A 17,344-nucleotide genomic window follows, 5' to 3' on the forward strand; every position below is an offset into this window, starting at 1 on the left:
CATCGATGAGAATGCCCTTGGATGAGACGAAGTCTCTGAGGCGTTTGTAAAGCAGACGCTCATACAGTTTGCCTAGAGACATGAGGAGACTAATCGGGCGGTAGCTCGTCGGATGATTTTTGGTTTACCGGGTTTATGTATGCCGATAACGTCCGCTTCTTTCCACACCGCGGGAAAGATACAGTTCGCCATAGCGGCATTGAAAATAGATGCCAACATCACGATGAGTTGGACGGGTAGAAGTTTAATAACGCGGTTGGATATACCGTCGGAACCGGGAGCCTTGCGAGGACGTAGGTCTTTGATCAAGTCTTTAACTTCCATCGGGGTGACGGGTGGTAACGCTTCCGAGGGTGGCAAGGAGACTCTGCGTTCTACCTCACTGTCTACAAATTCTACATGAACAGGGTCCACGGATTGAGTGCTGGGCGTGCACTGGGTTTGCAATGTATCGGCCAGCAGCTCTGCTTTTTCATCATCATCGAACGCCGCGAGTCGGCCTGAGGGGCCTACGAGGGGGGGCATAGTTACTACCGTATCCGATTTGAGAGTACGAGCTAAGCGGTAGTAAGACCTTTGAGAGGGCGCGAGTCTTTCTAAGAAATCAGACCATCTGGCATCTCGGACTTCGGCGATGCGAGACTTTACGTCGCGTTGTAGGGCACGCATTCGAATACGATTTTCCGCGGTAGGATACCTGTCGTAGGCGCGTATCGAGGCGTTCTTAGCTCTAAGGAGTTCCCTAATATCGTCGGACAATTTGAAGCGGTGAAGGAAGTCCTCCGCTACAACTTGTTTCGATGACCTATCTAATGTCGAGGTGATGTGTGACGTTAAGATGTCTATGGCTTCAGCGGTATCCTGAGGGGACGGGGTAGAGTCTGGGTTAAACGGGAGCGATGGTGGATCAGATTCAGCCAGGCTGATGCCCAGCGTGTGCCAATCCACCACAGTCCTCGTGACGGGAACGGAATCGGGAGCGCGACCGAGCTTCATAACGACGGGACGGTGGTCTGAATCTAACTCTGAAACTACTTCGATCGAGTGTAAGCGCAGAGTTACGTTTTTTAATAACGCTATGTCGAGTATATCCGGGCGATGCGCGATATTTAGCGGGTAGTGAGTCGGGGTTAGCGGAGCGACGATATCGAAGGCGAGATCATCGACTAACGCGTCAAGCCGCCTGCCATTCGGGGTTGTAGTGTGTGAGTTCCACCTGATGTGTTTACAATTTAGGTCGCCCGCCAGAATGACAGAGCTCCCCATGCCGAGCAGCGCCTCGATATCACTGCTTAGAACGATCTTATCCGGTGGAAGATAAACGGACGCGATAACGATCGGCGCGTGTCCCGTCAGTGAGATTCGGCACACTGATGCTTCGATATTAGCGAGCGCGGGAGGATCGAGCGGGACGCAATGCAGGGCTCTTCTATAGTAAATGACGGTACCACCACCACGAGCAGAGAGCCTGTCGTTCCTGACCATGTTATAGTTCGCGATTTTAGGGTCACGGCGCGCGGGCTTAAGTAGGGTCTCCTGCACTAAAAAGATATCAATTTGATGGTCACGCAAAAGTCAGAAACCTGATCACGTTGATTTGCGAGACCGTAAGCGTTAAAAAATCCTATCGTTACGGATAGGGGCTTTATTCTACTTATATACGCCATTGATTACCGGCGGAGTGAGGGGAGGACGTACGTATTTAATGACGCGTATACGTCGGCGTATTCTTGCACAACGGAGATAAAGTGTTGTGCAGTGGAGGCAGCGCGAATGGCGTCGCCCAAAGCGTTAACGCGCTCAAAGTTGATCGACTGAAAGAAGTCGATCGCTAAAGCGAGATTGTCGGACGCGGTCGGAGGGCAAGTCGCGGGAGAGGGACGAGTCGCGGGGGCGGGACGAATCGCGGAGGAGGGAGTTGTAGCCGTGTTCGTGTACGGCAGCGGTTTCGCCCAGGCCGAGACACTGGGCACCGGCGCCGGAACGAACGCTGGCTTAGCCTGCGACACAGAGGGTGCCGAGGCTTTGATGTCTGGGCCGGAAGCTCGGAGGCGGTTTTGGCGGGCGACGCGTCGATTTATTTTAGGGGCTCGGGGGCATCCGCGGTAATTTGCGGGGTGACCCTGTGTTCGACACAGGACGCAGCTAGGCGGTTCCGTCGCGGTTTTTTGATCGCGAGTGCATAGGGCCGTGGCGTGATCGCCTAAGCACTTGACGCATCGGGGGCGCGCGTGACAGTTACGGGAAGAATGCCCGTATAATTGGCAGTTATGGCACTGGCTAGGTGTGCCTTTCTTGTGTGGGGTTTCGACTGCGATTCCGGAAAGGCTACAGACCGTTCGGATGTTGAATATTTGCTTACCCTCGGGGTAGGCTGGAGGGCGACGAGAACCATATTATATGGCTCCCTTCCGCGGCCTGTATGCATGCGGTGTACGGAGTTAACCGGTAGGCCTTGTTCGAGAAGGTCGGCCTTAACGAGCTCGGCATCCAACTCTTTAGGGATGCCACGTATAACGGCACGGAGTTCGCGCTCCTCCTGGAGCGTATACGTGTGGAAACTTATACGCTCCTTACGGAGGTAAGAAGAGAGGGCCCTATGGTCGTCGGGTGTTCGAACCTTAATTTGAATGCCGTTCACGAGGTTACGGGCATTCGTGAAATTGATATTTTTGGCCTTAAGGGCCAGGGAAACTCGATCCCAAGCTGCCTTCTCTTGAAGGATTACCGGGGGAGGGGTCTGGGTTTTATTTTGTGCCACCGGACGCGGCGACGGAGTGGCACGGGCTGGAGGCGCAACGGGAGTCTGAGGGCGGGGGCGCGACGCGTTCGCGGCTTTGCTAATTTTAGCGGCCGCGGGAGCTCGAGACTCCGCGGCACGCTTCTTACCCTTTTGCACCAGGGTGAATCCATCCGTCGATGAGGCGGGGGCGAGGTCGACCTCCATCTCCGAGTCAGAGTCGGAGGACGAGGAGGCGGGCGCAGGTGACCTACGAGTAGGTGTTTTGGAGGGTGCGACGGAGGCCGCGGATGATCGCGCTGCTGGAACGGTGACCACGGCGGACGACGCAGCAGTTTTACTCGCCAGTATAGGCGACGCGGGAACGGCAGGCACGACGGAGGCTGCAGTGCTCGATGCAGAAGCTTTGCACGCAGGTACAGGCGACGCAGGAGCAGCGAGCTCGGCGGAGTCCACGAGAGGGCTCGCGGTGTGATCGGCCTTGAAGGCCTGAAACTCGGAAGTGAGCTTTGGGTAGCGAAGCCGGAGAAATTCCGCAAATACAGCGTCCATGATGGCTACGTGCCCAGGTGGGGCTACCCTGGGTCTTAGAAAACACTCGCCTTGCGGCGAGGCCCCAACTTCTCGGACCTGAGCGGTTCTATTGAACACAGGTGGCGATGCGGCACGATTACTACAGGACAAAGAAAAAAACACAACAAAACGGAAATAACAAAAAGAAACAAAACAATTAAACACTTCCAGGAAGACAGTTTGTCGGCAGATGTACCACGAACACAGAAATAACAAAAGGAAACAAAACAATTAAAAACTTCCAGAAAAAAAACACTTGGTCGGCAGATGTACCACGAACACAGGTCGCGCGAACAATGGCCGGGCTAACAAAAGCCGGGCGAACAAAGGCTGGGCAATCGAGTGGTCGATGAGCACGTCCGCACGTGACGGGTGCCTCTATCGGAATGAGGTACTCCTGACAATGTATAATATGCAAAATTTCATTGGACGCGTTGTCAATATGAGATAGCGTGACAAAGTCTTTCGCAGATGGTAATAGACTGGGTTTAAAATATATATTTTTTCATTGTACTCTTGTCGGTGAAATATATGATAAAAATCAAATACTTAATACAAAAATGATAAACAAAGATATCTTACCAATAAACAATTCCGTATCTTTTTCATGGTTTAAAATCCCTGGCTCTACAAAATACGCTTGCGTTTCATCAACTGTAACAGTTATATTCTCTCTTCTCATTTTAAGGACTATTGTGTGCCATTCTCCGTCAGCGAGGAAGCCGACGTGCGGAATCGATTTTGAAAAAAATGAGGACGAATTTTGTATAATATCCGTGTCACATGTCCCTAACTGGAGAGAGTAGGTGAGCTTGAGGTAACCCTTTTCGAGTCCTAAACCGATATAGTCCGAATCCTGTAAAAGTAAAGTTTTGGAAACCTGTGTTATTTTAAACTTTTTTGAATTTGAATACCACTGATAATGGCTATTTCTGCCGCGTTCCTACAATGGGTTTGAAGGGGAATTCTGACTTAGACTTCGTATTTTAAAATAGGAATTTGAACTCCTTTGCCTGTTTAAATTTAAACAAGTTTTTTTTAAATATAAGTCGAATCGTATATATCAAATAGTGAAATGCCACGGAGAATATAAATATTTTATTTACCGTTACGGCCCAAAGCAGAAGTCCGTCGTATTCGGCCGTAGTGAAATTCAGTGAGACGTGGTCAGGTCTAGTGTAGCCAGAGAATAGTCTTTGTTCGTTGTCTCGCCGAGTCAGTTGTCGAGACAGGGATATCAGTGAGGTGCCATCGAACTGCGGTATGGATATGTTGATTTCTATATAAAAAAAAGAAAGAAAAGAAAAACGCTCAACGACAAAACATATTAGGAATATTCAATTATTTAATAAATCTTTACTACGGCTTTCGCGAGTCGTAGATGTAATATAACTACTTATACGGTTCGATCTTGCGCCATTATATTAATGCCGATGCTTCATAAAGTAGTTTTAGTTTTAGGACCCTCAAGCACCGGTCACCGTCCTCGTCGATTTCGTCAATTACGACGAAGAGTTCGACGAGCGAACTAACCTATAGACATAGCCCATTGAGTTTCTCGCCGGATCTTCTCAGTGGGTCGCGATTCCGATCCTCTGGTAGATAGATTCTGCGAAGCACTGCTCTTGCTAGGGCTAGTGTTAGCAAATTCTCTCACATTGAACGCGTGAGCTTACCTACCGGTCTGCGCGTTGCTAGAATATCCCCCTGTGCTACCAGCAAATAGATAAGGAAAAAAATGACGCGCGGTATGCTTTTCGCGCTTTCGGACGATCCTTTGTACATGCAATACGATTTAATTATTTTTTGAAATTATATACTAAATATTTTATCTTTTTAAATTGTAATTCTAATGCATCATAAACATCAACCTTTTTCCATTAAAAGATATAATTTATTCAGGTAATCTAACAAAAATATAGTCTAGCTGTCGAAACTACATTAAAAAGTGCTACCTACAAACTAATCCATATTTTGTTAAAAGTAATATAGGATTGGTAAGAACGGAACGTATGAAAATAGTATGGAACGGAGCGTTAAGATGTGAGTGAGAGAAAACGGAAAGAATGGGAAAGGGAATGACAGATGATAGTAAGATGGCCAAGACGGTTAAAAAATGAGCAAGGCGTAATCAAAGTGTTAAGTAATTTTTAATTATTATTATATCAGAATCTGCTATCTTTATCCTACAGTAATGACAACTTTTCGTTTCTGACGTCTAGATTTATGCTTAGCATGTGAAATGAACAAACCAAATTAATCTCTGTAAATGATAAACGATGATACAAGTTGACGAATGATTATTTTTTAATAAAAATAGAAAATTAAGAAATAGAAAGAAATAGGTAATACGAATAGACAACGTCAAAAAGCCAAGAATAAAAAAAACTACATCAGCTATCAAAATAGCAATTAGGTCCGCAACAGCATGTATTTTTAGCGAATGTATTTTGATTTTATTTCCCTGAAGTCTCTGTTTTGTCAGTCGGGTTCTTAGCGGTTACCTTAGAGCCGAAGGTTTGGTAAGGCGATGTCGGACTCACTGTGGTGGCAGGCGGCGTGCACGCAGTCGGAGCGCGGCGCCACGTGACGTCGGCAGCGCGCACCCCCGCGCTCCACCACGCACCCCCCCGGACACGCCTCGGCGCCGCACGCGGTTCCATCGCAGTCCAACACGTTCTGAGCAGCTGTGTTGTGAGGGTAGTTCATAGACAATTTTGGATTTATACACAAACGTATTCCCGTTTCCCTCAAACGATAATGGATATTAGAGCCAATTAAATTTATTAGATTTTATATTGAATTAAAGTTTTTATATATTACTGGCGGTAGGACTTCTTGTGAGTCCGCACGGGTAGGTACCACCACCCCGCCTATTTCTGCCATGAAGCAGTAATGCGTTTCGGTTTGAAGGGTGGCGTAGCCGTTGTTACTATACTGAGACCTTAGAACTTATATCTCAAGGTGGGTGGCGCATTTACGTTTTAGATGTATATGGGCTCCAGTAACCACTTAATACCAGGTGGGCTATGAGCTCGTCCACCCACCTGAGCAATAAAAAAATAAAAAATAAAAATTATATTTGTTACTCGCGGCTTTTTCCCACGTGGTCAAGAAAAGTTAATTTTTTTTTCTAAATACAACAAAACAGTTTCACGTGAGAATCAGATGTTTTTTTCGGGATAAGCTCTTGTCACTCTCTTGACCATCACTTAAGTCATTGCAATCCGTTGCTTTGTTTTAACGTGAAACAAATACATCAACAAACAAACACAGTTTCACATTTAGAATATTCTGACAATTTCCAAACAAAAAAAAGTTTTTTTTTAATTTTTGGTGTGTGCCAAATACACCAAAAATGATGAAGAATATATTTTAAACTACTTTTAAAATATATTCTTCAAAATTTAGGGTTTTAGTTCATAACTATTTCATAGAAAGCGTAGTTTTTAGAAAAGAAAGATTTGAAGGTTTAGTATTACAAAGAAAGGTTAGTATTACTTACACTCTAGCTCGATACGAAGCAATCGTTGTTAACAAAATTAAAATAGACTCACCTCTAATATTATGCTGTTCCAAATGCAACAAAACGTTGTTGACGTGAAAATTTCTAATGCAACCGGTAAACGCCTCGAGTGGACCGGACATGGCTTCGAATGGTAATGTAGACAGATCCTTAGCTCCTCCTGCAAATATTTGAACGGTATTTGTGTGGGGCGTTCCATTCAAAAGTTTAGTTCTGACAGAAACGACCCTATCTCTAAACGACTGATTTCCTGAAAAAAATGACAAAAATCAATTTTTGAAAATTGTGTATCAAACTTTTTGATTCTTTTTCTTTTGATTCTTCTTCTTCTTCTTTTTCTTTTTGATTCTTTCAAACCTCTTTGATTCTTACTTCGAGTACAAGTGGTAGAACGTGAGACGAGTGTGGAGAGGTGACGCACGTGCTGTTTTTGCCGTGAAGCATTAATGCGCTCCAGTTTAACATCCCTCAAACTGTTGGGTAGCTGTTGCACTGTCAAACTGAGTCTAGAACTCATGTCTCAGGTTGCGGCATTCACTTTGTTGATGTCTGTGGGCTCTGGTAGCCGCCATGTAAGCCGTGAGCTCGTAGCTAACTACTCTGTACGTTTTAACATATTCTGTCTCTGACAAAATTTTACGAGGAAAACATTCAATCTTCTTTACTTCATCGTTTAACGAAAATACAAAAAACAAGCATCTATCGTCATCTAAACAAATTATTGTATAAATATAAAATAAAATTTCGTAAGTAATAGAACGGGATCTCCTTGTATCATAAGATACAAATTTTGGCGCCCAACGTGGGGCACGAATCCACGAACCTGAGATTAAGCGTCTCACGCTCTACCGACTGGCGGTTCACCTGTTAAAGTAATAAACAAAATCTACATGTTTCTACATCAGTGCTTCCCAACCTTTTTTATGCCATGCTCCACTGTAACATTTCTAAAATTTGTATGCTCCCCATACATAGTTTCAAATATAAAAAAAACATAAATGATAGGTTTTAGGAAGAAATAACTATGAAATTGTTATCACAACACAGTAATAATATTTCAAAACAAATAATAAAAAACTGAAATTAAAATTCAAAATAATTTTAATACAGATTTTCTATATTAATTTAGTGCGATTGTCCCTCTTAATTATCAAATTGCTCCTTGTGGGGTGTGGGCCCCACGTTGGGAAGCACCGTTCTACATGATTCTACGTCTTGAGATAAATGCCTGTCGCGTTACAAAAAACCAACCTAATAATATGGTCGCGTTGGCCATAGTGTGGGGGTAGGCATGAGCCAACATCGCCTCGGTACTGAGAGTTCCGTCTACCCACACGTACAGGCGGCTGCCGTATCGGCCGGCCTTCACGCTGTGCCACTGGGACATGGTCAGGACCGCGCCGCTACGGACCAACGAGGTTAGGCCCGATACGCGATCTGATGGTGTAACTCATTGTTAGAAGACTCCGGATCACCAATACGCAGGTACCTACAGGGTCCACGCAAAAACGCAGATTATACATGATAGATTACTTTTTAAGAATACTCAGGTCTTCGTACTTAAACTGGTGGTCCCCCGGTAGTCGAAATTCGACTACAATTAATTAAAATTATTAGTTTGTACACTATTGATTCTATTGTCAAAGATTATTATACTTCTATAACCACAGATTTCGCCAAGACTACACTTTAGACAAAAATTAATAAAGACAAATAATATTTAATCTATTCTCAATTTGACCAAATCAATAAGAAAAGTTTAACAATAAACAAATAGTATTTTTCAAATACATAGCAGTGTGTGTAATGTTTTTTTAATAATTTAATGTACATATTTTCTATGCATAATTTAAAAAAATATATTAACATTCTGCACTCCTTCTCTATATTCTCTACAAGTGTGGGAAATTTGATACACCTGAGACTGCGCAATTTTCGTAAAAAAGGGTACAAAATTTTTTGCTTCACGTATTAATATTAAACGCTAATATTTTTATAATATTTATAAATATTTTAAAAATTATTTTGTGATTAATAATTAAATTTGAATTGAAAGAAAGTGAGTTATTCCAAGACACGTAATCTCGGCCCACTCGAGCCGCGGCTACTGTTTCTAATCAACTATTCGTTGGATCCCTATATCGCTCCTAAGTAAGATTGGCTTTACATGTAGTGGAAGTTTATTGTGAGTATAAATGAGTTGGTTATCATCGGTCCGGTGCCACGAGTATCTGATTCGATTGCCGGCTGGATCAGTGTCTTTGTTAAACATATGTGATATTCAGAGTCTCGTTACTTTTAACTTTTGTATGAGTTGCTAGTATTAATAGTACCAAAAAAAGAAAATTATTGATATCGTTGAATGTATAATTTGTATTTTTGTTGTTTACTTAATGTCGGAAGCATAAAGGAATCATTAATGTCGCGTTTGTAAACTCATCTTTCAAACGAAGCGTTTGTTGTAAAGTACAGTTGCCTGCAAAAGTGCATGGATCGTAGGTACAAAACTATAACTAACGCCATCTGTTATTAATAGGTTAGTACTAAAAAGTGGTACTATTACTGTATTGGAGACTAAGTTGTAATATGGTATTGCTCACAAACGACATAACTGTCGACATGACATGAATGCGATGTTGACAATTAATATTTGAAATATTTATTTTAGATCATGTTTCCTATTGGTAGGTTATTATCTTTATCATTACTTAGAGATCACTGCTATTTTTATTAATCAATGCCATCTAGTTTTATTTTCAGTAACTTGGATTCAAGCGTTTGCAGAATTTCGGAACTTAAGATTTCCATGCAATTCTTCTGCTAGTGAGACCTTGAGGCGACGGAAAGAGAATCCCTAATTGAAAAAAAAAAAAAAAAAAAACTCACCAGTCCAACGGTACTCCAGCAGTCCCCCTTGTAAAGACAAGGCCGTAAAGAAATGCGGTGTATTCGCAAATACTACCAAGCCTCGTTCTCGGTTCGGTTTGATTTCCACCTCCAGCGACACGCTGACACTCGTCAATGCACGAGGATACAGTTTGACATACGACCTCACACCCGTGAATAGGACGTCTGTCGGGTATAAATCTGTACAGAACCAAATTGTTTGCACTAAGTAGGGAGTTCAAAACAGAACTGGGCGTAGTGATAAGAAAGAGATAGTGTGTGAGAGAGACAGTAAATTAAGTGAAACTTCTTTTTCGATGTGTAGTGTTGTGATTTTTTTCATTTTTCATCCTTCAGATTGCTCTTGGGAATGCTGTGTATAAGAGATGCGACATCTTCAACGTTTATATTATATATATTTTAAATTATAAATAGAAAAATAAAATTAAAGTATTATTTATTCACATTAAAATAAAGTTTAGCCCAGTAAAACTATAGCACAAACTGAGTTGCTCTATAAAGAGAAACAACATTTAAAGCTATTGCTTCACTAGTTTTATGTTTTTTATATTTCAATATTAAAAAGACCATTTATGTCACCTGCATAACATATTATAACTTCTTTTAAGATTTATGTCATAAATCATATAGAGGTTACATATCTAAATATGTTTTAAAATACTTCATTAAAATATTGGACGCTACTCGTTGCTAACGCTCGCGCTGGCCTGTACCAGGTATATACTACGCGCATTCGTTCGAGTGCCACGCACTCACTCTCGCTCTGTCTCTTTCTAGTATGGTAGCGTTAAACGTTTAACGCAACTTTGTACGAAGTTGTATAAGCATTAGAAGTTTCACTTCAAAAACTCGCACTAAGCACATTGGTCGTTAAATACCTTGATCGCAGTTAACTCCAGCTTTTCCGTAAGGGCAGTCGCAGTGAGCGCGGTCGTCAGCCGTCACGACACACCGCCCCCGACACTTGGTGACGAGACGGTCGCAAGGGTTGTGGGCACTCGAGCAAGTCGCACCGTACGAGCCTTCGTTGCAGATACATCTGTTTCAATTAGGCAGATATTTGAAAAGGTCAATATTAAAACCGTTACAAACGTTTAATAATAAGTACGTGGTAAAGACAGGAAAATATCTAGATAAGATCTACAGATTAGCGAAGTTTTCCGTTAAACGAAGACATGGTTAAAGTTATATTGCCGGTTTTTTCTGGCGTTCATGAACATAGGTTATGACACTTCAATGTCTTGTATGTATTACATCTTTGTGGTTATAAACTGACATAAAGACTAAACTCCATTGTCCAAAATTGTCCATAACTTTACAACTTTAAATATCGAATATGTTATTAAATCTTCTTCTAAATAACTTTTTTAAATTAATGAATAAAATCCTCCCTTATTACCCGTAGGTTGCAGGTGAATGTATGCAGATTCCCCTAGGAGAGTTACAGGACTTGGCAGTGCACTGCGCGACCGCACACTGTCCCACGCCGCGGCCCCCCGCCACCCCACCGCCCGCCGCCTGGCCCCCCACGTCCCAAATACAGCCCCGCCACCCGTTGTGCAACGGTAAGTCGTGCGGGAGATCCCTGAAGCCTTCAGACGGATGGCCCCCTGAACGAAAAGCTAGTCGTTTAGATACCAACATATAACTAGTGTTTATCATGGATTGTTTGAATTAATATTTGTCGTGAATCTACCACGACAAATACTAGTCACAGCTAAAGTTTTAGGAAGCGATTTCAGTGAATTATTTCATTTTAGTCAGTACTGTTCACGAGACTGTCTAAAGCTGATCGAGATCTTTTTCCTAGTCGTGATGTTACTCGTAATATCTTTAAGCACCTGATCGGTACAGTTGATCTGTGTGCGAGTTTTTTAACGTCCTCGATAGTGTAAAAGTTAACTCAAATTTGCATTTTTAAGTGTAAGTTTTTTTTGCATGTAATCTGTAGTAACGTACCGATATAAAGATACGGCAGCAGAGTCATCTTGTCGTGCGAGGCAGGCGCGTTCCCGGTGGCGTTGAGTCTGGCGTCCACGGAGAGTCCGGCGGCGCGGCCCCGGCGCCACGCCCTCACCGCGTGCCCGCCTCGCCGGGGGGTCAGCGCGCGGGACGTGAACACGCGACGCGCACCTTACACAATACCCCACTCGTTTCAAAGAAAACTATAGCAAACGTTTGTCTATTCTAGTTCTCTTCGCCGACGACACGGCTATCTACTACTCGTGTACATAGCAGTCGTTAATCTATCGGCGAATCCAGACCGCAGCGACCACCATGGGACAGTGGTTCTGAAAGTTCTGAATATTGATATTATAATGGATATTTTTTAATTATTGGTTTCCTAAATAAATAAAAAATTAAGGTACACTTATGGTCATGATTGTCAAGAATACCAAATGTGAATACATAGTATCGAGGGGTGAAAGGCTATTTGGTTTTAGCGATATTTTTGAAACTTTGCAGGAGAGTAATTTAACGTTTGAAATTTAGAAAAAATATCATAACAAAAAAACTTCTGCTATTTGAGTGGCGTAAACATAGTTGAAGTTCAATGAAAATCATCGAACTGTTGATGCTAATCTTCAATTATTATTTTTTATTGCCTTGTTAGCCAGACGAGCATACAGCCCACCTGATGGTAAGTGGTCACCGTCGCTCATGGACGTCTGCAATGCCAGGGGCAGAGCCAAGCCGCTGCCTACAAAAATAAGCCTACATAAAAATAAATGTCGCTTAAGGTAAATAGCCTTCACTCCTCAGTATAATCTCTTATAATCTAATATAATCTTGTCAATTGGGAATATATGAGAAAGACTAATTTAAGTTAGAAGTTATTAATATATACAAAGTAAGGCTTACCGTTTCCCATGTTCCAAGACAGCATAATATACCCTTTAACAAAAGTCAAGGCCAGATGTTGACTTTTCGAATCGTGCTTGCCGTTCTGCCCTACAAAAGCTAATAAAGCTATTTGGTCCATATCGGGCGTTTGAAAGCGTAGCCGAAGGTCGAATCGGTCCGAATTCATAGCGGCCGGAGACAATGGGTACACGAGGTACGAGGAGACGCCCGAACTGATCGGAGCTAGGGACGGCCGAGTTATTGCTACATCTGAAACGATTTTGTACCTTTTTTTTTTACCAAAGCTGGTGGCCTTGAGAGGCTATGTCAGCGTAACCGAACAAGCAGGTGAGCTCAGGGGCTCCAACCTGACTATTTTGCTAACACGAACCCTAGCAAGAGCCGTGTTCCGCAGAATCTACGACGGGATGGGAAACGCGACCTACTGAGAAGATCCGGCGAGAAACTCACTGGACCGTGTCTGTGGGTTTTTGTACGGAAACTTACTTAGAATTTCCGAACGACTTCTACGATGAAGGAATTATAATTGTGCAATTAAATTAAAAAAATGTCTAATTATGATTACATAGTCCTAATTAAATAAATAATAATAAACTTCCATAATGACCCTACTTGATATCAATTAGCTATGATGGAATAATAGAATACAACAAAAACTTTAACTGTCATAAGCATATTATTTAACATACAAATTCTAAAGAACAAAATTCGAAGCATCCCCTGTCTAGTGAGCAACACTCCCAGGGCATCAGCATTAATCAGCACATGCACTTTTTTTTATTGCCCTTGTAGGCAGACGAGCATACGGCCCACCTGATGCTGAGTGGTCGCCGTCGCCCATGGACTTCAGCAATGCCAGGGGCAGAGCCAAGCCGCTGCCTACCGCTTAATACTCTCCACAAGCCTCGTTTGAAGAAGGACATGTCATAGCGCTCGGGAAACACCGTGGAGGGGAGCTCATTCCATAGCCGGATGGTACGTGGCAAAAAAGACCTCTGGAAACGCACCGTGGATGACCGCAGTGGCTCCATATTTATGGATGAACTCTACTCCGGTGGCGGACGGTGCGATGGTAAAAACGAGATGCCGGTATCATCTCGAACAATTCCTCAGAGCACTTACTGTATTCGCAGAAGATTCCATGTTTCCCGTAAGGACAGAGACAGAGGAAGCCACTGCCGGGGTGTCGGACGCAGCTGCCTCCAGATTGACATGGATTGTTCTCGCAAACGGAAGTATCGCACTGATCGCCAAGCCAACTGAATAAAGATAATTCAATTAATATTTTTAAGCGTTTTTTTACCGGAATGCTCTAGGTATCTCTAAAATCTCCTCACCTATTTTGAGTCAGGAGGTTCAAATAGCAGTTACATAGAAATACTCTTCGAACTTGAAAACGTTAGAGCTAGTCGGCAAATACAGCCATGACGGTGAAATTCGTCCGGGTACGCAATACGTTCGAACGCCATGAATTATAGAGAATCGAAGCGATTTTTTTTCTGTCTTGTAATTCTTACAAGACAGCTAAACACAGCTCCAGTACATGTGACGTTATTTAGAAAATACAATCTGTATTACTATATAACATGTTACATAATCTGTGTTATTCGGTTAGTTAGGTTATCTGTGGTATTGAATTTTGGTGTTTACTAAACAGCTAAGAATAACATAATTTGTGGTGCACTTTACTTCAGAGATGTTTAAAAATATAACAAAAACTAACATTTATTTAGTGATTTTAAACTATTAATCAGTAATCATTTCGAGAAAAAAAAATCTTCTAATATGTTTTTTTTATTCGCTGTTCGGTACGTATTAAGTACGATAAATAAAATAAAAATGGCGGTTTAGATTTATTACCTACTATTACTGGATAGCACTTTTGTTTTTATTATAAAACGAGGGGTAATTACCCGTTAGCACACGAACAAGTGTAGCCCCCTTCCACTGAAGACTCTTCTCTGCAAGAGCCGCCGTTGAGGCATGGCGACGAGAGGCAAGATAGCGATACGCATTCTGTGACGTCAGCACCGTCGTACGCCGCACTGAATACGTCACGGCTCTCGCCATTTACCTTATAACATATTATAAGCTAGTTATAGTATATAGCTAGTAATTGTAAAACAATAAATTCTTTCAAAGGACTGTATAAGGAGCATTATTTATACAAGTTAGTTGTTTATATTTGAGTTAGGGTAAAATTACTATTTGGTGTATTCAAAAAATGCCGGGGTTGGTGGTAACTACTCGTGCAGACAAAACAGCAAATCACCAGTAAAGATCGATCCCCTAGTAAAATGTCTCCCACTAATATATGAATTTTAATGCGTAATTAATTAATTGTGGTTTCGGAAACGCATGCAACGCACACACGCAAACGGAATTTATGACTGAAACCCCATAAAATTACCATTAAATCCTTGATGCATCCCATGAACGGCTTCGTTTCCGAGTCTCGGATTTCAGGTGAATTTCCTAAATGTAGAGTTGCGTTTTGATGTAGAGTCGAAATGTTCGCGACCTGTCCCCCGCTCATTGCGACCGTATCGTTGAGACGCAATGTCGCATTACAGTGCTGCTCTTTGAGGTATAAATCCAGTCTAAGATGTTACATGAAAGAAAAGGCCAAGTTATATTAAATAAAAAAAAGTTATGATTTTCACGAAATGTGGCGACGGCATTTCTTATTTAGGTTCATAGATAAATAGATTTTTAGTTTAAGAATGTTACAAATCTTAAGTATAAAAAAATATATTTCAACATAAATGTCAAGAACAACAACCTATAAAACCCTGATTTCATATAGGACATTTAAAAAAAAAGTGTGTTGTGTTACCTCGTCTCAATTTTCATAGGAAATCCATTGTTGACGTACGTCTTTAGTTCACTCAGCAGCATGGTTTGGTAGCCGCAGGAGAATTTAAATTTGAGTAATCCCGAATTTATGTACAGCTGCATGTAAACCCCGTTGGCAATGTCAACGGACATGACCTGCCCGTCCTTTATTAAAGTTCTAGCGCTGAAAGCGATCCTGAACGAGGTGCTGTTGCGTATCTTGTGAGCGACGTACGAGCTGCCACCGAAAGCGGCCGAAACAATTGAGATCGTGTCCTCGCAAAATTTCCCGGAATTTTTGAAATTGCAGTGGCACTAAAACGTGGACAGATAAAAATTCATGTCATATATCATAATAAAAAAAAAAAAACTTAAATATGACAAATGGATGAAAAGGCAAAGGGGGTTGCACAAGAAATGTCACTAATCATAAGATTCATTGTCATAGGAGTTATAATAAAAAAAAAAACTAAAGCTATTTACGGACAATTTCACCTGGATATTATTAGTATTTAATAAATATGTAATTTGAAATGACGTATCTCAACTTTATTTATATTCGTTGCAAATATGTTTTTTGGAAAAAAAATAAAGTAGTGGCCGGGTTCGAAGTTAGGGCTACCTCTTGAATGAAAGGTATACACGGCACTGTTGAGATACAAGCATGAAAGTTCAGACTATATTGACATTGCCAACACATTTATAGATGTTGCGGATAATAACATGTACTTTTAGGTTAGATTTATAGATTGATATGTCTGTTATAAGTCATTTTGAAGTAAAGGATGGGACGCTCGTTACATTCGTACTGAGCGATGCGACTGTGCCGATGTTCAAAGACCTTTATGCACTAATAACTTAACATAAATATGGTGACGAGTTTATTCGTCGATATTGAAAAAAAAATTCCACCTCATAATGTATATAGCATATGAAAATTAACTCTAATATAAAAGAATAGTCTAATAAAAGATAATATTATAAGAAACAAGATTTTTTTTAAAACTCACTCGAAATCCATGTGGAGTATTAACGCAAGTACCGCGATCGTTACACACCGAATCAGAGCATTCTGAAAGCGCAGTAGTTTGAGAAACGCTTTCAGAAGTTGTTTCCATTGATTCAGTACTAGTGCTGAATACGAGGGGTGTTGGCAATTCTGTGGTCGCATGCTCCGTGGGAGTATCAGTGAACATTTTCTCTGTAGTTACATCTGTCTTTGGCGTGGACGTTGTCTCCGCTGTGAAATCCTTCAAACTTGTTTGTTCTTCAATCCAAGCTGTAGTTTCTGTCGTCGGAAGAGCTATCTCTGTGCTTCCCCTACTCGTGGATATATAAGCCGGAGTCATTTCGGTTGGAAAGGACATTTCGAATGACATGTTCCTTGTTGTGGTTTCTTGGCAACTGTCAACGGCCACTGTGGTCGTTTCGATCTTTGAATCATCTATCTCTAAGGTCGGTTTAGTATTTTCGCGATCAAAGAATTCAGTGACATCATTTGTGGCTAGACCAACAGTAGTAGTTTCACGATCTACATTCGTTGAACTGTATAGATCAGGTCCAGTTACGGCATCCGTTGTTGGTTTTGTTATAAAAATAGTAGACGTTTGATATTCCTCCGTTGTAGTAGTCCATGATTTCGTTAGCAATGTACTAATGGAGAGATTGTTATTTTCTGTTGTAAATTCTTCTTTTATTATTGATGTTAAAATGGATTGTGTAACTTCGGGTGTTGGCGTTGGACTTACGTAGTCACAATCTTTAGTATTGTTGTCGTGGATTAGGCATTCGCACAGAGTTCCAGTTAGTCTGGGCGGACACGAGCATGTAAAGTTATCGATACCATCTATGCAAGTTCCTCCGTTCATACATCTAGAAAACGAGATTTTTGTTACGAT

General features: G+C 41.8%; 1 protein-coding gene across 1 annotated transcript in view; it reads right to left on the reverse strand.

Moving 5' to 3' along the window:
• eys (eyes shut) overlaps positions 1-17,344 on the reverse strand; it is a 29,041-nt gene that overhangs the window by 3,372 nt on the left and 8,325 nt on the right. The window contains exons 6-20 of the mRNA XM_028178209.2: positions 16,457-17,318; positions 15,448-15,761; positions 15,022-15,211; positions 14,525-14,685; positions 13,734-13,870; positions 12,609-12,860; positions 11,706-11,879; positions 11,146-11,356; positions 10,625-10,785; positions 9,726-9,926; positions 8,091-8,276; positions 6,871-6,999; positions 5,857-6,000; positions 4,420-4,592; positions 3,896-4,169 (exon numbers count right to left, since the gene is read on the reverse strand). Coding sequence (XP_028034010.2) covers positions 3,896-4,169; positions 4,420-4,592; positions 5,857-6,000; positions 6,871-6,999; positions 8,091-8,276; positions 9,726-9,926; positions 10,625-10,785; positions 11,146-11,356; positions 11,706-11,879; positions 12,609-12,860; positions 13,734-13,870; positions 14,525-14,685; positions 15,022-15,211; positions 15,448-15,761; positions 16,457-17,318 — 3,569 coding nt within the window. The remainder of the gene's footprint in view (positions 1-3,895; positions 4,170-4,419; positions 4,593-5,856; positions 6,001-6,870; positions 7,000-8,090; positions 8,277-9,725; positions 9,927-10,624; positions 10,786-11,145; positions 11,357-11,705; positions 11,880-12,608; positions 12,861-13,733; positions 13,871-14,524; positions 14,686-15,021; positions 15,212-15,447; positions 15,762-16,456; positions 17,319-17,344) is intronic.

Source organism: Bombyx mandarina, chromosome 04, assembly GCF_030267445.1.
Source record: "Bombyx mandarina strain Sakado chromosome 04, ASM3026744v2".
Classification (NCBI taxonomy): Eukaryota; Metazoa; Arthropoda; class Insecta; order Lepidoptera; family Bombycidae; genus Bombyx; species Bombyx mandarina.